Below are 22,611 nucleotides of genomic sequence, written 5' to 3' on the forward strand. Positions count from 1 at the left end.
GAAACCTGCATGTGTCTAATTTCACTGAAATTCTGCCACATGTGTATTCCACCAACCCGCATTGGAGTAGCGTGGTGGAATAAGCTCCAAACCTTCTCCTCAAAAAGAGGAGAGGAGGCCTTTAACCCAGCAGTGGGACATTCACAGGCTGTTACGGAAACTTTAAAAAACAAATATGAACAAACCTTACATACATAAAAGGAAAATACGTAATTTGACGTATTTGCTCTTAAAATTTCAAAGGCAGTGATATTAAATAATAAAATCTGGTTCCTTACAACCTTCTTTCTTTTTAATAATACATATAGGATAAATAATTAAAACGATCGACATCAATTTTAAATAAATAGAATAATTATCATAACATTTAGTTACAGCGCCATCTAGTAAAGAATGTTGGAACTACTAAGTGCTTTACAATGGTCGTAAAACTACGAAGATTATTATAGTTCGAGCTTTTAAAGCTTTGAGAGAAATAAATGCCGTTACGATATTAAGTTTAATATATCAATATTTTGAGAAAAATTGAATGAAAATGTGTATAAATGTAAAAACACTTAAAATACAATAACTGTTTCATAATAATAAAACAGAGAGAGAGAGCTTTTAGGTGAATGCATGACGTTGTCAAAGCCGGTAAGCCTGGTCTCCTTCGCTTTTTATTTAGTAGGATTCTGTCAGTTGGGCAGAGAGGGTTATGCACTGTGTCGTTAAGTAATAGATACTTTTATCGCGATCTTTTACGCGGGTGAAATACTTCGTATATATTTCGGAATAGGTCTTTAGATTATAATATTATTAAGCTCTATAAACAATAACCTATAAATGTAGTTTATTAAACAATTATTACATATTTAGAAGTTTGTAGAAAAAAAAAACATTTTTAGGAATTAATATGAGGTGTCGCGTTTTATAAGAATTACTTCGGTTGTGTTTTAAAAAATTAAATACATTAAAATTTTATGGTGCAAAGTGGTGTGATGGTGTAAAATGTGGTGGCGAGCGGTGGTGTTGGCGCTGCTCGTGACAGCGGTCGCTGGTAAAGGGAAGAAGCACCGTCATCAAAAACCAGGTAAATTAAAAAAATCAAACGATTGTTATTTTAAGCAATAGATGATTATTTCACCGTTTATATGAATTCCATCGTGTTATTTACGTAAAAAAAAACTAAGTCATTTGTAGTTCAATATGATTGTAGCAAATATTTTTAGTGAGATGCTGTATTTTATAATCACATGTTCCAAATTTAAAATCATATATTAAAATCTTATTTCATTCCCTCTTATAACAACTTGTAAGAAACAAAAAATTAAAATTTAAATCATAAACATGGCTTAAGTAAAATACTTTCATAAATTAATTGCCTATTTTTAAACAACATACATTGAAAAAAAAAACAATATTTTCCTTACATATATCCTATAATTCCTTGTAAATAGAAAATACGTGACTAAAATAAATAGTTCGCACTTGTAACTAGTATTCTTGTTTCTCAGAACATGAAAACGAGTTAACCGACACCTTCCAAATTGTTTGGGTTGCAGCGATTATGTACTTGGTAGAGCTGATATTGTCTTATTAATAGAATAATGTCCTCCTGACGTGGACGTCTTTTCTGGTACAGCGGGAGTGGTTCGGTCATGCGAAATATCATATTCGACTTAACCGCTGTGATAAGGGGTAAAAGCGTTAATCAGCTTTTTCCCGCCAAACTACAATACTTCGAACAGTCTCTGGTGTTAATTTTAAGCCACTAAAGCGTCAAATTGAAAATCAAAATGTTTTCTATCTAAATATTTTATTATTTTAGCGTACGATATTTATCGATAAATGCTCCACATGCTGACATGAATACAGTTCCCATCGTTATGGCGATGAAATCATGTAATCAACGAGGAATGACGATGAGATTATCGAAATATATTGAGCATTTCACGATTCAACACACTCAAGTGAAACTGAAAAATTAATTAATAATAACATTATGATCGGGATGGTTGGCGTTATATGGGGGAGGCCTTCGTCCAACAGTCGACGGCAAAAGGCTGAAAAAAAAGAACATTATGAACAATTAAAGTTTATTCATGATTTAAATGTAAGTGCACGGGAGCACTTTTTTATCACAAGTAAATAATATTAAGAGCTTACATCGTTTCGGATTGTAATATAAAAAATAATATGTATTTAAGAGAAGATGTTAAAAATCAACTATTAAATCTCTTAGTTTTCATCTAGAGTATTGTACGAGAACACGATCAGATTTCCTTACAATCTGATTTCGGATTCACGACTGCACCAGAACACATTTCCTGATCGGTAATGGGATCTCGTATCAATTACCGTCCATTGTTAAATAACAAGTAAAAAGAAATAAATGAGACCGTCTTTTTGATGATCACAAATAGAACTCGATCCATTAGCTATGAACAAAGCTCTGATCGTTGAAACGCGTAACGGGATAATCGAAAATACATCAATAAAACTATTTTATGCATCACATTAATATAAGTAGACGTCTGAATTAGCCTTAATACCCCTACGGCCTATAGGTTGTCTTGTGACGTGATGCTGACGAGATAAGACGCAGATTCGATGCGAGGACACCGTGTGTTATACTCGTACTCACTTAAAACAAGTTCTACGTCTAAATCGAAGGATGAAAGAACTAATTCCTCAAAAATGCGTACTTTACTTTATACTTGATTGTACACCACAAAGATTTATAAAAATTTACAAAACATGGATACAACATAATAAAAAATTATGAGTAGCATAAAACTTTGGCGAGTTTTTTTTTTTATAGAATAGGAAGGTGGACGAGCATATGGGCCACCTGATGGTAAGTGGTCACCAAACGCCCTTAGACATTGGCATTGTAAGAAATGTCAACCATCGCTTACAGCCAATGCGCCACTAACCTTGGGAACTAAGATTTTATGTCCCTTGTGCCTGTAATTACACTGGCTCACTCACCCTTCAAACCGGAACACAACAATATCAAGTATTGCTGTTTTGCGGTAGAATATCTGATGAGTGGGTGGTACCTACCCAGACGAGCATGCACAAAGCCCTACCACCAGTAAGAGTTATAGCGATCTCTTCCAGGCAACCAACTCCGTAAAGAACTACTCATAGGTCATAAGTTAGGTGGTGCATTTTAGTATAAAGCTACCGGTCGGATTGATTATATCGAGAAGAAATGTCAAAAAACTCAGTAGTTATTATATGTCGTATTGAGCCCAACTTGCTCAACGAATTCAGTTATTTCTAATCGCTATGATAAAACTCATGATGAAGCTTAATTTATGCTAAACGTCATCTTAAGAACGTATAAGATTAACGCATATTACATTATCATCTACTATTATCTCACAAAGTTAAAACTTTAATATGTAAAGATAGCATTATAATTGTATAAATAAATATACTATAATTGTTTATATATAAAATAAATATATTATAATTGTATAATTCGTTAAATTAATTAAAAAAGTGTTCATCACTTTTTTAATCAGTCAAATGACAAATTATGTAGATGTACAAAAAGGATTTAGACAAGAATATTATTTTATAATTAGGCGTTTATCGTCAGCCATATTGATATTCATTATAACCTTTATTTATTTATATAGAATAGGGAGGCGGTCGAGCATATGGGCCACCTGATGGTAAGTGGTCACCAACGCCCATAGACATTAGCATTGTAAGAAATGTTAACCATCGCTTACATCACAAATGCGCCACCAACCTTGGTCACTTTGACGAGCCGGTTGGCGTGGTTGGCAGATACTTGGCTTTTCACGCCGAAGTTTGTGGGTTCGATTCCCACCCAGGACAGACATTTGTGTGCATGAACATGTCTGTTTGTCCTGAGTCTGGGTGTAATTATCTATATAAGTATGTATTTACAAAAGAAAAGTAGTATATGTAGTATATCAGTTGTCTGGTTTCCATAGCACAAGCTTTGTACAAGCTTAATTTGGGATCAGATGGCCGTGTGTGAAAAATGTCCCAGGATATTATTATTATTATTATAACTAAGATGTTATGTCCCTTATTCTTGTAATTATTGTACCTTGTCATAACTATTGTTATTGAATGAAGTCCTCTTCATTACTAGCTTAAGTTAAGTGAGCGACTCTTGTATATCAATTTATTGGGCATATTTCGGATTTGGTTCAAGCTTTGTATTTAAGTAAGGTTTTGTTTTTTAAGTTTTTCCCAAAAAAAATATAATAATTTATTTTAGCCGAGCGAGCTGAGTCCCCGAGGCACTCTTATTAAATAACGCTAAGTTGACAAAAGAAAGTAACCTTATAATTCCCTTAGAATCATATCTTGTTTTGATTAAACCTTTTTTTTACTTTGGGATTGATAGGGTCACCAACTATTCTGCTTTTCCAGGACATTTCTGATTCCAACATTTACGCGAAAAATTAGCATTTATTTTTTATTTTTGTACTTAGGTTTTCTAGTAATTGTTATATTTCATAATAAATTTAATAATAATGTTACATAATTAGTTGTTTAAAGCACAATCATATTTAAGCAAACACGACACACTGGAGTCATTGTTGGTACATCCTGTTGAGATTAATTTAATTTAAATTTAAACAAAAATATTATCAACCGTTTAAAAATTAAAATGAGTTAGATTGTGTAATAGTGATTAAAAATTGAAATAAAATAAATAAGTTATACAAAAATCTGCTTTTAAATTAGGCTAGTATTTGATCAAAATAAATTATTATTAACAATAATATCACATCTATAATAATTAATAGAAAACAAATGAAATTAAAATGCAATATCAAATTATGACAATTGTGATAATGAAAGCTGATTGGCGCATAATATTCTAATCAATCCTCGTTGTATGTTTGAACCTTGTTACGATTTTAGGACGATTAGGAATAAGATTGAGGTTTCTGAACTTATAATAACACAGAAAATGTTATATTTTCAAAGAGCACATTTTTATATTTGTACTACGCTAATGAAAAGAGTACTAATTACATTGTTTGCAGTTATCCTGGTTATCAACCCTTATGGTCACACTAGGATATTTCGAGTTGAAACCAGTTTCGGCAGGTGCAATACTGTTGAGAAATAAATCGGACCTGGTCCATCTGAGGGGGGATGCTGCGTTAATGTTTGCTAAATTTTTCTTAAAATATATGTATTCGTTGGTATAATGCAGATATCCCTGGGCTAAGACATTCTTTTCTTCAGAGGATCATTCTACCATGTTGCTGACTTTCGAGAAGTTCGTGTATACAATTCGATAAATAATAACATAAACTATACATAAATACAAAAAAACATGAAATATAATTTATAATCAACGCTAAATAAAACTTTGCTGTATATATAATTATATAATTATTTCTTGTTTTATAGAAATAAATATGATTATATTAAGTACTATTATGTATTATAATTTATAAGCAAAATAATATTTTTAATATATGTTCATGTCAGAAAAAAGTTCCGTAGTTATTTAGTTTTAATAAAGTATGTATGATACATCACCGTATATATAATCATATTATATTTATTTATACTGCTAAATAATAGCCTGCTTTTGTATACGACTCAATATCCCTACATATTATAAGCCATCGACGCGTCAATCCGTCTCTCTGTTTGAACGGTTAACTCAAACAATACCGAACGGATATTCATACTGTGAGTGATTCATGAGGGAGGTTTTGGTGTGTAATTCATTGAGGTTTTGTGTAAATAAGCTGCAACGTAACGATGATTTTTTTAAGAAGTCGAAAAATGTTGCCAACTGAGAGCTTTACTAGCGTGCGCCGTTTAAACCGATTTATAGAGTTATATAGACCCAATCCGTGCGAAGTCGTTAACAGATGTTTATAACAAAACTACATATTTAAATCAAATGAATTCAAGGCCAATACACGTATACAAAGTGACCGATAACCTTTATTTTAATTTATTTATTACTATTAAGGTAAAAAATGCACATCACCAGAAATATCACATTTCATTTATTTTCAAACTTCATTTAGTAGAATTTGCAAGAATAGGTTCGATTCACAAGAAGGGTTTTCCATTTGACAGCGGGTCTATAAAACTCGAAACAAATCACGCCCACACCATACCCATACTTACGTTAACAATTTACAATTGATCCTCGACCATCAATTCCCCTCCATTTAGCGTGTTCATGTAAAATTGCTACCTTTATATACTGATCTAAGCCTATATTTACATCTGCAGTAATAAAACCCTTGGGCATGACAAACACACGGTTAGACGAACAGCCAATCAGCTTAGATAACAGATTCTAATAGACATCCGTGACAAACAAATGCCACTACTAATCGTTTTAATATACACTTGACTTTTTCTATTTAAAGATTTTCTTATTAATAGAAGCTTTATTTTTTTTCTATATTAATAACATAAATATAAATAATATCCTGGGTCATGATTCACACACGGCCATCTGAACCCAAACTAAGCAGAGCTTTTACTATGGAAACCAGACAACTGATATACTAGGTATACTACTTTTCTTTTGTAAATATATACTTATATAGATAATTACACCTAGACTCAGAACAAACAGACATGTTCATGCACACAAATGTCTGGCCTGGGTGGGAATCGAACCCACAACCTGGGTGTGAAAGGCAAGTGTCACCAACCACGCCAACCGGCTCGTCAACATCATCGGTCATTACAATTAAATATATTTATTATCGATTAAGTTAAGTCAATTCTATAAGAACAACGCAAGAACTCAAGACCGTTGCATCAAAAGTTTTTTCGTATATATTGTTTAGCCATAATATAAAGAAGCTGGGAAAATGGACCGTATGGTAAATGGATCGTCCATTCTTTGTCCATTACATCGTACCTCGTACACTATACTGGCCCAATTAACCTTCAAACGGGAACTTAGCAATACACTATCAGTGATGTTCGATGGTAGAATATTTGATAAGTGGGCCCCAAAACGGGATTGCGAATACTACGAGATTTTACTATAAATCTCGTTCATGTATCAGTTACATATAAACGAGAGTCAGTAGATCTAGATGGAAATCTTGGATCAAATCTTGGCCAACAAAAATTAAACAGAATTTATAGCAGAACCATCTCGATCACATCGGGTTAAAACAAAAAAAAATCTTATCAAAAATTAAAGTTGACAATTCAAACATATGTTTATTACTTTTGCGAGCTTATGCGCGTGCGCATTGTGACTACTCAGAATATTTATAGCACGTGCGGGAGATAGTGTGGCCATGAGTGATAGCTGTAATGTCCTGTTGTGATCATATTTTCAGATTGAGACAATATCGTATTGTAAAATTCATTCGGATCTACTTTTATTTATAGCATAAAATGAGTCAAGCGTAGTTTAAATCTTCAATAAAAAACGATACATATACTATTAGATTTATATCTTTTAATACATAACACACATTAATAAACACGCACTCACACACATATTATGTTTATATATAAATATATGAAAAATTATTTAAGATCATAATAATAATAATCTATGTACTGGTGGTAGGGCTTTGTGCAAGCTCGTCTGGGTAGGTACCACTCAATCATCAGATATTCTACCGCAAAACAGCAATACTTGATATTGTTGTGTTCCGGTTTGAAGGGTGAGTGAGCCAGTGTAATTACAGGCACAAGGGACATAAAATCTTAGTTCCCAAGGTTGGTGGCGCATTGGATATGTAAGCGATGGTTGACATTTCTTACAATGCCAATGTCTAAGGGCGTTTGGTGACCACTTACCATCAGGTGGCCCATATGCTCGTCCACCTTCCTATTCTATAAAAAAAAAATGTACAGTCATTTAAGACCTAATACATTAAATTAGGCCACATTGTATCAAAAACACAAGTAGTATATAATATTTAAAAAAATGTATTTTATTTAACTAGAACAAACACTTGAATTGTCACTACAAGATTGTATTAATTTTAAATTCACCGCAAATTCGAAATGTAGATTCTACTGATCAATGCATGAAGCAAGAAACTCGATAGTTAATAATAATAATATCCTGGGACATTTTTCACACACGGCCATCTGATCCCAAATTAAGCTTGTAAAGAGCTTGTGCTATGGAAACCAGACAACTGATATACTACATATACTACAGTTCAAAACTCTTCAGTCTACTATATATTTTAATTATGTTTAATGAAATGTCAATCAAGAAAAAAATGTGGATGGATTGCGTAGGAAATGATATGTGTATGAAAGAGGTAAGTGCTGAGATGACGAGTGACAGAGAGAAGTGGAAGGAAATACACGTTGTGCCGACCCCACGTAGTGGGATAAGGGCAGGAAGAAGAAGAAGAGAAATATCAATCAATTAGGTGTTTCATTAATCATAAAATACGAACGCCTGTTTATCATCTTTTGTGTTATTGTTATTATAATCTATCTCGTGCTTGACGGTGAAAGAAAAAATCGTAAGGAAACCTGCATGTGTCTAATTTCACTGAAATTATGCCACATGTGTATTCTACCAACCAGCATTGGAGCAGCGTGGTGAAATAAGCTTCTCCTCAAAAAGGAGAGGAGGCCTTAGCCCAGCTGTGGGACATTAACAGGCTGTTACTCGTCGTCTAAGTAAATAAAATTTGTTTATTATACGACTCATTCAATGTTTTATTTAAGAGGAGATAAAGCAAGCAACTATTTCAGAAAACAAAACAAAAGCTCTCACTCAAAATATATCTACGTTTTAATGTTTATTACGCGGATGCTCGTTAAATTGTATTCAAACTTGGACAGCTATTAACATAAAGTTTATCTTAAAATTTTAGTTATCGTTCAGGCAAATCTAAAGTGTTAAGTAACTAACATCTTCGTAGTAAGTAGCCGTGTACTTGGTTGTAGCGCTTTGTGCAAGCCTGTCTTGGTAGATACCATTCACTCATATATTATACCGCCAAATAGCAATACTTAGTTTGTTGTATTTTGGTTTGAAGGATGAGTGTACCAATTACATGGAAAAGAGACATATTATTTCTTGACGATGTAAGGATAATATATCTTACTGTGCCAATGTATTATTTTTTTATACAATTGGTAGGCGGACAAGCATATGCGCCACCTGATTATAAATGGTCACCAACAACCATAGAAATCGGCATTGTAAGAAATGTCAATCATTACATCACACATATACATCGCCAATGCGCCTCCAACCTTGGGAATCAAGATGTTATGTCCCTTGCGCCTGTAATTACACTGGCTCACTTACCCTTCAAACCGGAACACAACAATACCAAGTACTGCTGTTTTGCCGTAGAATATTGGGTGCTAACCTAACCCACCCAGACGAGCTTGCGCTAAGCCCTACCACCAGTAAATTACTTATGGTAATTTATCTAATCTGTCTATAATATCTATATAAGTAATTTGCTTACCGAAATTCAATAAAATAAATAAAAAAAGACTCCAATATACATATAAAGTATAGTGAATATATTTTTGTTAGTCATTCATATAAAAAAATCTATGGTATTGTTTGAATGGTATTACAATTTGACGGGAAGTTAGAATAGTGTGAAGGGTCCTCAAACAGGTAGGGGATTCTTGGAAGCCATTGTTTCACCCGATTAGCCACGCCAACCCTGAGAGGTTGCAGGTTCCACATTAATTATAGAATAGTAGAATCGTTTCAACATTTTACATTTTGAGTATAAATAGTAATAGCACTTGCAATATTTTTTAAAACAATTGCTAAAAAAATGCGACAATAGAGCTGGAAGCCAAACATACAATATTGACATATTCTCTTTATTTAGAAATTATATTTATTTATATATAACAGTAAATAGTGTGGCAGTTATTGGGTTAAGATTGACCCTGGTCTTTCAGATAAAGACGATTGACGCGGTATGTTCGATGCCGGTTATGATGTAATTGATGATGTGATAAAGAAGGAAGGCCTGGATATCTGTAACCGAACTATAACCAGTCAGGAGGAGCCACAGTACACAGTAGATATAGCGTTTTCCTGTTGAAAATTTGTTAGTAGCAGTTCGGAGTCTGGATATTGGTGTTAAAACTCCCGTGCCCGGGAAAGCATGTAAAACCGTTTTCCTGCACCTAAAAATTTACCTGACTACCGGCCGACCGGTTAGATCTGTTTCAAATTATACAGATATTGGCAATACTACATTGTTATTCTATTAAACATGTTCTAATATTTCGTTGCTGTTTAATTTATATTATTATAATCCTATCAATAATAAATATACGATCTATTGGTCTCTATTTATAGATCGTTTGACTAAGCTTGAGGCTAGCTTAATAAATGTCATATAACTGTCTGATTGTATTTGACACTGACGGCTGTGATAACGATCAAAATTGTAAAGTTATGTTTAAGCTGCGAACTCGCTGCGTTGCTACAGGCTAGTTGCACATTTATGAGATTCATATTGTTCTAAATTATTAAAGTTTTGAATTTTTACTATTCTGTTACAATACATTCGGAAACTCATCGCAAATGATCGTGAAATGTCAGGAAGTAATATGCGAAATTGACTTGATTGTCATAGTAAAAACATAAATTCTTTATTCAAGTATCTCTCACAAGCACTTTTCAATCGTCATTTTACGGTTTTAATTCTAATATAAAGAAAGACCGGTTCGCAATGTAGATTCAAACACTAAGAACCGGCAAGAAACTCTCTTTTTATCAAAAAAAAGTACATGTAATAATCAAATACTTTTATATATATGATATTCTACCGCAAAACAGCAATACTTGATATTGTTGTGTTCCGGTTTGAAGGGTGAGTGAGCCAGTGTAATTACAGGCACAAGGGACATAAAATCTTAGTTCCCAAGGTTGGTGGCGCATTGGATATGTAAGCGATGGTTGACATTTCTTACAATGCCAATGTCTAAGAGCGTTGGTGACCACTTACCATCAGGTGGCCCATATGCTCGTCCGCCTTCCTTTTCTATAAAAAAAAAAAAAAAAAAAAAATATATCCTGTATGAACATCAACAAATACTAACTCCAAGCTCTTCAATCATTTATAAATATATGATAATTATGTGAATATTATGATTACATTTTTGCTGAGAGGAATGAAGAAATAGAGAAATATTTGTCTTCATGATATTGAAGAGGAAAATTAATTTCTATATAGAGACGAGGCCTTGGACACAATATTAGGACGAATTATTATCATTAAAATAAATGTTTTATCGGATGAAAGCGAGGATGAGAAATTCGCAATTAAAAAAACTTTAAATACGTGTAATATGAAAAGTACTTTTAAAAATTGAAAAAGGAACATAACTATAAAAAACATTTCCAAACTGATTTGACTGTCCAAAGTGAGTTTTTACAGAACAGCACACAGACACACGAATGTCACTGGGATTAATGTATGTATGACGTCATTGGGTGTCCAAATCTTTAGCTTATAATATAACGTGTTTTCTAATTTGATATCAGCTATAATTATTACTTAAAATATAAATATAATATTTAGGTACAATTTAAATGTTTTTACAGTTTTAATTGAAAATAAATTATTACTAAGAAAAAAAAACTAATACTATATATACATATTTCAATTAGGTTACATTTATATTGCTCGAGGTCGAAATTTAATAATATTTTTTTATGAATATTATATTTTAATACAATTTTCGATATTTACGTTTTTTATTATTATATACATATTTTAATAATTTAATAATCAAAATATGTAATAATAACGGATCATAATGGATTTTAAGATTTACTTCGAATATAAATTGAAATATTTACGTACAAACGTAGTCACTAATGTTTAACAATTTATGCAAATGTTAACTTGAATAATTTATCATAAATAATAGTATCGCGTTGATTGCGCTGATATCGTACAAATCGACTCCAAACACTGATTGTAATCTATAATGAAATTATACAACAATCTCCAGTCGTAAGATCCATATAACGATATATTTCACTGATTGATGATTGGCTTGAATTCATACTATTTCTTATGGATTCCCTTGTATCTGTTACATTGCTGGGTTTGTTTGTCCTTATTTATTTGTTTTTTAGTTTGAGAAATCAGTGTACACGTTATCTTTAAAAATAATAATATAAAGTATACATCACTCAGGCTTAAACTCTACTATCACGAGTCTATTTGTTATAAATTCATGACTAGTAATGAACAATAATGGGTAATATTAGTTTAATTAAGTGAATTAATATATGTTGAATTAAACTTTGTGACTTATGTGGCTCATATAACCTTTCTTCTACAAAGCAGCATAGTGGTAACCTTCTAGAACCTTCTCCTTAAGCATAATTCACCTATTGTAACAGCCTGTGAATGTTCCACTGCTGGGCTAAGGCCTCTTCTCCTTTTTTGAGGAGAAGGTTTAGAGCTTATTCCACCACGCTTCTCCAATGCGGGTTGGTGGAATACACATGTGGCAGAATTTCAGTGAAATTAGACACATGCAGCTTTCGTCACGATATAATCCTTCACCGTCAAGAGTGAGGTGAATTATAAACACAAATTAAGCACATGAAAATTCAGTGGTGCTTGTCCGAGTTTGAACCCACGACCATCGGTTAAGATTCACGCGTTCTAACCACTAGGTCATCTTGTTTTCACCTAATTGTAGTGTTATTACTGGACAGTTCTGTGATATACTAAGCATCAAAAACTACCACCAGGTCCAATGGGATTCTGTTATACCGAAAAGAATAAAATGTTTAGTTTCTCATTTTCTCACATATTCAACTATATACAACTAAAAAATATTCCGAATGAAATTAAACGAATACGATAAGATTTTTCATCCTATACATAATGTTATATATTACATGTATTATTTATCAATATTTATTCATTTGATAAACGTGAAATGATATTCAGTTACTCAGGATACGATATGCTCATACGCTTGAACTTAATTTACATAGTACGTTTATTTTGGACACAGTTTACTTTAAACGAAATCGACTTTTCGATAAACAATTGTAATTATAATAAACAATGCTGTTATTTTTACGGTTCACATAAATAATGTAAAATTCTCAGTTTCTTGGTTCCTAATATCCTTATGTCAGAACCCGAGGCAGTCGAGGTACTAATCAACACCACACGTACTGTCGTTTCTCCTGCGCGATGATGGACTTTGATATTTGCTTTTAGCAGGTTACAAGCCTGGTCAGGTTTTCTATCTTACCTTATTAAATTTGTTGTATTTTTTTCACCTGTTTATTGTTAAGTGAACGTTGAATATATTTCACTTAACAATAGCTCTATCATCGATAAGGTTAGTCAGGCTAACGTAAATGTAAAATTTCCCTCTACTTTGATCAATGAACCGCTAAAATTAGGGGAAGGATAAATAGTACTAGACGTACGCGGGAAAGGGGGGCGTTGTCGCCGACTACGGATTTAGACTAGCCGAGCGCAAAATACATAATGTCATATCTGAAATTTTCAGTGCAGCGAAAAATGACTTTAATCCCGTAAATGACAAGGTTGACAATATATCGTACTCAATCTGGTGGATTGGTTCTAGTGTTGGTAACATTTGTTGAGTCACCGGTCACTTACCCTCGCGATGTTAGAAAATAAATTTTGAAATGAAATTATTGTTTGCATAGCATGCGGAACAATGCGGTCTTTAGTGCAATTATTTTTAGAGTAGCTTATAGCATGCCATGCTATCGTTTTGAAGGTATAAATAGAAATTCATACATTATTTTTTTTAGTTCACTCATGATATATTTGGAAAACATCGTCAAGAAACCAGTTTGACTCCTATAAAATTCTGCCACATTTGTGACCTATCACCTCGTGTTGCAGCTGCGTGGTGAAATAAGCTCCAAAACTTATTTTCAAGAGGAGAGGACCAAACAAACATATCATGTTTATTTTTCTGTTTGACCTGTTACGCAAGTTATATTCGTCGCGTTACATTTAATATAAAATCACTTAACCTTTGACATTAGAGACTCAAGGCAAAGTTAACGACAACGCATTTGTAAGAATATGATAAGTAGCTTAGTAGTATCAGGGAAACAGATGAACATACACACATAGACCGCTTAATGCATAAGAATAAATTAAAAATGAATATAATTAATATTCAGAGAGGTCTGAAGTATTTCTTCCTTACCTAACTACCATTTGGTAGATTTAAGACAATCAATAAGTAAGTGTAATATCTCTATATTGTATAACGATTTTTACTTTTTTTACCAACATCTTTCAATTTTTTATTTATTTATTTATATATTATATAAAATCTGAAATTTGAAAGCAAGCACTGCATGCTTATTAAATCACAATTACTATTAATTACTATAAAAAAGCTAAAAACAATAACAAAGCGATAGCAAAATAAAAAAAAAGTTAAAGCTCGTACATTAATATTTTCATACAATGTCCTTGAAATATAAATCTAAATAGAATTCCTTTTAAGATGGAGTGGTTTCGATTGTTCGTCAAATTATCATCATTATGGCTCCCCGGGTATTTCCGGTTCTCGATTTCATCTAGTATATACAAGTTTAGGGATCGGTGTGGTTGTTTCTTGATCAAATTAAATGAGAATATTTATTTGCATCCATTGCCTACATTAGTTATGGTCATATTCAAATTATATAATTAACGAAGTTAAGGTAAATAGTCCTGAAACATTAATATTGTGCACATTTTGTAAATACAATTTTCAGTTATTTTTTATAGTAATTCCTTGTTCTAAATTCTGGGTTAGGCATAGAAACTATTTGCTTGGGTGTTACTATGAATTAATCTCAGTATCAACCCGGAGTTGTGGGTTTTGTCAAGCCTTTTATGAAGCTGTTGGTCCTGCGCCTGAAGTCTCTCGGGACTTGTCGGATTGCCTCTCTTTTGGGTTATGAAAGTAACGAGCATAGATGAACTGCTTATGTTGGCGCACACGTCTGCATTTGAATATCTCATGTTTCGTTGGCAAGTCTCAAATCAGCCAGCAGTCATAATCACTTATCGTATTATGTAAATCTAATCATTTCTGACTTCAGATTAATAAAAGGTAGACGTTAAAGGCATTCTTTTCCGTTGTTAATTACATACATGATACATACATACATTGCAATGACATGAAACTTATGTACTATGTATGTAGTTTCATGTCAATTCAATAATTGTAATAATAAGCGACGCCACAGGCTTTAGCTAGGCGAGATTTCGTTGACAATTCCCATTGTACGTATTTCCGCTACTCGAGCATCTCATGGTTTGAATAATCCGTTCTGGGCGTCGGTTATTGTTCCAATTTCTTTTGTTATTTTAAACGAAATCTTAAAGGACAGCAGGAAATGAGATTATTTATATTTTTTTAAACTATATTGACTGCAATCTAGGCATTACCTGTCAATCAAATCAAATATTTAAAATACATTAATAGCGAAAATGACAATAATTTTGGTGTTGTTATAAACATTATTGAAAACAAAATAAACTTCATCAAAGTAATATTATACGGTACATTATTATGTTATATTTTTAAATCAACGAATTCTGACTAACGAGTTTTTATCATCTATTCTTGTATTGTATAATAACCCTTATTTCTATCATAAATAAGATTGAAATTTATTAATAGGAAAAGTTAAAAACTTTAACGGTTTTTGATTATGAAAACGAAACGAAAATATTGTTGCTTGAGATTTCAAGTTCCAATATTAAACATATTATTTGTAAAATGAAGACAGTTTCAATATCTAGTGTGTTTCTCTTTCTATCAGCAATACTTATTATTGTTGTGTTCAGGTTTGAAGGGTTAGTAAGCCAGTGAACTACAGGCACAAGGGACGAAACATCTTAGTTCCCAAGGTTGGTGGCGCATTGGCGATGTAAGGGATGATTAATATAATTTACAGTGCCAATCCATATCTGCTTTAGCGTCCACTTACCAACACGGAAAAATTCAATAAATTTATAACGGTTACGATTCGTTTCCGTTCTATTCGGATCCAATTTCCATCGAACCGCAAGTCGATTGTTGTGTTAATAGAATAGGAAAACCTATAAACGGAAATGATTACGTTTTTATAATATTGTGATAGTGAATTTGTTAGTAGAATTGATTTCTAGTTAGGTTCAAGCTATCTATATGAAATTAATAAATAATAATGTCCTCCAGACCGATTTCGGCCACGGCGGCCAATCTCAAGAAAGATTAGCCAACTACACAGGAGACATTATAGTGCACAAATGTATGCGCAAACACAGGTGCACTCTCTCTTCCCTAACTTTCATGATCCGATGGGAAGGCAATCCGACACGACCGGAAAGAGTTCAGGCGCAGGACCAACGGCTTTACGTGTTTTTTCGAGGCACGGGAGTGTACACACTTCCAACTTCCAGACTCCGGGCTGCTACTGAGAATTTTCTGACAGAAAAACCCAATAACTTTTTATTGGCCCGACCTGGGAATTGAACCCAGGACCTCCGGGTCTGCGGCCTTATATCAAGCCACTAGACCAACGAGGCAGTCAATTAATAAATAAGATGTAACTGAACAAGTTGTAATTGAACACATTGATGGGAGTTAAACATTTTATATATGTTCGACGACGTATCTCCTTGTTAACGATGAAATAATAGTACATATAAATAACGTCTAATGGTTCTCAACGCAGGGCTCGTTAGGTTCACTTTGTACTTGAATTTGCATATATCTGAGTCGGATGGTAATTTCTTCGTGACCGCCTTACTGGTTATAGCGGGATGCCACGGTAAAATTTCGTAAATATCCTGTTACCTTAGAATCTGTCCATAATGAAATTGTTAACTTGAAATTTAATCTTATCGTTAATAGGCTTTGAATTTTAATAAAGAGAATATTTCTTCGGTACTTGCATCATAGCTTAAACGAATATATATTTGATGTGATTTGCGCAAAATTGGCCATTTAGGATAACTTTGGTCTTTTATCCAGCAGTGCACGTGTTTATGATATGGTGATAATATTTAAAACAACCTGTTACGTAGTGTTGGGTTACAACTTATCTTGTGTTGGCTCAAGAAACATGATATTGATTTTTGTCAGGTTATATGCAATAACCAGGCATTAGAAAACGATCGGTGCCGTGTCTCAAAAAGCAGTTAATCTATTAATATGGTTCTGTCTCGGATCCGATCGCAATTATTATAGCGAATGCTTGGAAAGTATTTCATTGGTTCACATGCATTCATTCGTTCTTTTTGATTGGTTAAACTATTCCATAGCTATGAGTTATCCATAGATGAGTGGGATGACAAACTCCCATTAGCGATTTGATTTGTTAATGTATCTTAATATATTCGTATATTTTTAATTTTAGTAAAAATATTAGATTAACACTCACATTCTTTAAGAATCCATATACTGTATTGGTATCATTTATAAACGATTATTTATTATGTACTTTATAAAAGGTGTTATAAAAATAATTAGTGTCATCATTTATACATTAATGAAATGCATGTTGCGATGCACGCAAGCGAATTGTCGTGTGCGGTCGATCGAAGATATCGTCAACGTGTTTAAATGCTGTACAGCTATTCTGTTAAAACAAACTCAAAACGCACCGCGGGAACCGATTATGAAATGTCAAAAAGTGATATATGACATTGAAAATAATAATTGTAACATATAAACGATATATATATATATATCAGATGTATTGCAAAGACGAATTTATTGAAAGATTTTTTTTCAATAATAATTAGTTTACTTTCTCATATCAAAAAACTGCTATAAATTTGATTTTAAAAACATTTTAATGACACGTGTTATTGTTTTTATATCGCTTAAATATATCTTATACATTACTTATGCACATGTTTTTACATAAATTAATCATTTACTGGTGGCAGGACCCTGTGCAAACCCGTCTGGGTGGTACCACCCATAGCAGATGCCGTGAAGCAATAACACTTTGTCTTGTTGTATATCAGTGTGAACGGTGATCCAATATAATTACAGGACAGGGTCCAGCTTAATGACTTTTGTCCTACTCATTGATAACATGCACCGATCACGAGACTTATTTCTTGATATAAAAAACTGCTTTTCAATGACAAGGTCAATAAACTTACATGTTTCATTTAAATCAGGGAGTTCTAAATTATTTCGCTTAACTAAATTCACTAACGCTGAAATCCACTTTAGGTATGTTAACTATTTAGTTTTGATAAAACGCAAATATTCGTTTCGATATGAGAATTTTGGGTTCTCTAATGTTTGATAATAATGGACCAATGACCTTAAGAAGGTGGCGGGCACCAACTGGATGCGGAAGGCGGAGGACAGGGAGCTTTGGCGCACCTAAGGAGAGGCCTATGTTCAGCAGTGGACAATGATTGGCTGTTGATGATGATGATGATGAAATATTTGATAAAAATGTATGGAAAATGATAATTTTATAAAAAAATACTAAGATTAATAATTTATTATGATGATAAACAAAACATTCTGTTTCGTATATAAAAAAATCATGTCTCAAACACTCAGTTTAATTTATGAAAAAAAATGTGCCAACCTAACCAAAATAATTATTAAATTAATTGTTTTTATAATGATATTTTACGAATTATCTAATAAGCTTATTATATTTGTCAACTGAATTGTTTAAAGAGCCTGTCGTTTATATGGCGGTGAAAATATAATTAATTTTTTTTTTCAGCAAAGCTATTCTGTAAGAACTTCATCATTCACCCGTGAAATGTTGACAATCGGCTTATGGTGATATACTATTTTAATGCGTGTGTTCTTGTAATGTTATAATTATTGTCGATGCTGCATGTCACTTTCTGTCATTTCACGATTGTTTACAGCGGTGAGTTCCAACTTTATTCGTTCAGTTAAGACGGACGATGTTAGACGCGTATTTTGAAGACCTCTTTAGATAATACTGTGACTTAAACAATAGATACGCGGAGTTACCCTGCCTTAGTTAATACCATCCGTGTGGTATGAAACTAACCAGTAAGCGGTGTGTTTACGTTACAATTCGTCTCATTTATTTCTATTGTCTTGCAACTATTTATAACACACTTGTCTCGGACCGGGGCTCTGATTCACTGTCACAATGCGCCCACTCACAGTGACTAATTGGTAAAATGTTCTATTGACATATAATATACTATTTTATATACTATACATTATATATACCGTTGTGCCTATCGTGACGACTATTGCCTGTTTAAAATAAAAAAAATATATATTTTTGCTCGTACTGATAAAAATATACCGGCCAACATTTCCGTAAATCCGTAAGAGCCAGTAAATGTCCCACCGCTAGGCTAAAGGCCTCTTCTCCAGTTTTTGTGGAGAAGGTTTGGAGCTTATTTCACCACGCTGCTCCAGTGCGGGTTGGTGGAATACACATTAGACACATGCAGGCTTCCTCACGATGTTTTCCTTTGTCGTAAAGGACGAAATGAATTATAATCACAAATTAAGCACATGAAAATTCTGTAATGCTTGCCCGGGCTTGAACCCACGATCATCGGTTAAGATTCACGCGTTCTTATCACTGGGCCATCTCGGTCAACCATTATTTTTTGAATATCACATAAATCTTAAAAAAAACAGGTCAATAAACTTAAATACGACAATATGATGCAATATTCAGTCGAATTAATGTATTACTAATCGAAGTTACATGTAGATGCAGACTATTGAACTTATTGCACCAAACTAATCCAGCAAGTTACTTAATTAAAAAGAAGATTGTTCACCATTCCACCTATATATCATATGATGCAAAGAAATAAATCATCATCATATTCAGCTCACATGAATACTATACTATACTTACTACAAATATTTTGGTTTAATCATAACTATATGGAGCAACTTATATATAATGTTCCATAATGAAACGAAGTATATTTTTATGATTACATAATATGACTCATCAATTATATGCATATTAATATAATTTTTTTTATGAACCAACCAAGGCAACCTGTAAGTGGTCTGCACCGGCCATAAGCAATGACACTGTAAAAAATAGTAACAATTCCTTACATTACCATTGCGCCATCAATCTTGGGAACTATGTTATGTCTCGTGTGCCTGTAATTACACTGGCTCACTATCGGATAATATTGTTAACTCGAGGTCGTATTAAAATATTCTTTATTCAAGTAGGCTCTTAATATAAGCAGTTTTGAATAATGTTTCAGGACTTAATTAAATGTATAGATACCACGGCGTCGGAATGTAGATTCTATCGTTAACGATCGGTTCTTAAGAACCGACAAGAAACTTATTAGTTACTGTTTTATCTCAATAAATTATATAGTTATGATAATTGAATACAATTGAATTATAATCTATCCTGCATGGAGAGCAATGAATACTATTTTAAAAAAAAAATCCTAATCCTACATAATACTAACTAATATTATAAATGTGGAAGTAAGTTTGTTTGTTAAGCTTTCATGCCTTAATTACTTAACGAACTATCATGAAATTTTGCATACATGTTGTTAAGGGTGCAAGAAATGACATACCCTCTCTTCCTTTCACACGCGGTCGGAGCACAGAGTGGAACTAGTCATGTTTTGTTGACTTTTCAACAAGAGATTAAATCTTTTGTATAAATTGTTTTTATGATAGGACGATATATTAACTTATATACATGGACGTATATATTACGTAGTGCCTTATTATATGATATAGATGAAGTTAATACTAAATAATATAATATTCTTTCAATGTAGAGTTAGCGCTATTTTTATACCGACAATTAGAAGAATATGCAATTTTTTGTAAAATAATTACCTTGAAATTCTCGCACACCATAATATATATATCTTATAATTTACGTGCCGTAACCTCATTATGTTCGGCCGAACAATGTCGGCCTTCCCGCAATGTCGCATGGTTCCAAGTATCACGCAGCGACGCCACACATCCCAAACGCGTTGAGTATAAAAAAGTTCCGATAGAAGCGGGAACCGGTCTCGGCCCAATTATCCCGGATCCCCTTTAGCTAATTGGATGACGAGCACCACCACTGTTCCACCGATCTCCGCTTTACACAGTGCCTTATTACATATAACGATCGCTGGTGATTTCATTGTGTGTAGAACGTGCCTTTGGATGATCTCACACGGAGATCATTTGTGATCAATTTAATGACGAATATTTTTAAGGCATGTGGTCGTGTGGGGTTTTTAACTTTAAAGTAAAAGTAATGGCCTGCTAATGGCCCACTTTTGGGATAGGAGGTTTGGATCTCATTCCACCATGATGCTCTAATGCAGGTTGGTGGATACGTATGTGAAAGATTTTCATTCATATGTAGGTTTCCTAATGTTTTCCTTCTCAAAATGAATTATAAACACAAATTGAGAATATGAAAATTCAGTGGTGCTTGCCTAGGCTTGAACCCACATTTTTCAGTTAATATTCACGCGTTCGAACCACTGCGCCATTTCGGCTCTTTTTAATTTTAATAACATTCAATGATTTAACTTTATCAAAGCGGTCAGCTTGTGTTTCGTGTACTCAAAGATAAATAATATATTGTTGCCGAACTATACAGACGTTGGCAAAATGCCGAGACGTCCAGTGTATAGAATGCTTGAATTTTAACTTATAATTGCTTTTTTTTCATATGCTTTCTTTCCCAGCAGTAGAACATTTACTTTACCATTATTGTTATCATACATACTTATAATTTGTGTTATAAAGATTTTAAGCCGTATTAGTGTTATTGTAAGACGACAAAGCTTTTAATCCTGAAACGTAGATTGTAATGCTGGCTGTTAATAAAAATACAGGCACATTAAAATAACATATATATAAATTAAAGATAAAATATACCAAAGACAAAACATCTGTGGAGATACAAAAAAACTCTTTTTGAACTCTCGATTCCGCAGGCTTACACAAATGCCTTCGATTCAAGTCAAAATAGTTTATTTCGTTTGTCTTTGCTAACGTGATATTAAATAATTATATCATTTGGTATTTTAACAATAAAAAAAATACGTCAATCGATATGTTGATTGTTATCGTAGGCTTCCAAGTCCATGTTCTTTGTAATAATTTCAAGTAAAGAAAAAACATGCTAATTGCGTCATTCTAGTGATTGAGATGAAATAGTAGCGTTATTAAGTAACCGTATGAGTTTTTATTAAACCTAGATCGATAAATGAAAGGCATCTAGATTTATCCTACATGATTGGTTGTTTTCAAGTACTTTCTATCAAGTCACGTTTCCACGTCATATTTGCTAGCTCGTATAATCTTAAAGAGTTCACATGGTCTGTAGGTCCGGGTGTCGAACGCTCTGGTTACTTATGGCATACCAGAACTCAGCTTTGACAGACAAGGGATAAGCGACAAGCGTGTTATATTGCTTACTAATTACATACTTATTTTGACCCATATTTGCTTTTATTTTATTTGTAATAATTAAAACAAATTGCTTAGAACTAATTAATGTGTAGCGTAAAGTAGTACTTAAGGCTAATGAGCCACCTATTCACTATCACTGTAGCTACTATATATATATACATATATCTACTACATACTATGTGTTATAATTGCAGGCACAAGGGA

The 22,611-nt window shown here is 33.0% G+C and overlaps 1 protein-coding gene across 1 annotated transcript in view; it reads left to right on the forward strand.

Annotated features, from left to right (window-relative positions):
- Positions 1–990: 990 nt before the first annotated feature.
- LOC126781087 (laminin subunit alpha-1) overlaps positions 991–22,611 on the forward strand; it is a 173,644-nt gene continuing 152,023 nt past the window's right edge. Inside the window, 1 exon segment of the mRNA XM_050505909.1 lies at positions 991–1,072. Within this exon segment, the coding sequence (XP_050361866.1) occupies positions 991–1,072 (82 nt within the window).

Source organism: Nymphalis io, chromosome 3 (assembly GCF_905147045.1).
Source record: "Nymphalis io chromosome 3, ilAglIoxx1.1, whole genome shotgun sequence".
Taxonomy (NCBI): domain Eukaryota; kingdom Metazoa; phylum Arthropoda; class Insecta; order Lepidoptera; family Nymphalidae; genus Nymphalis; species Nymphalis io.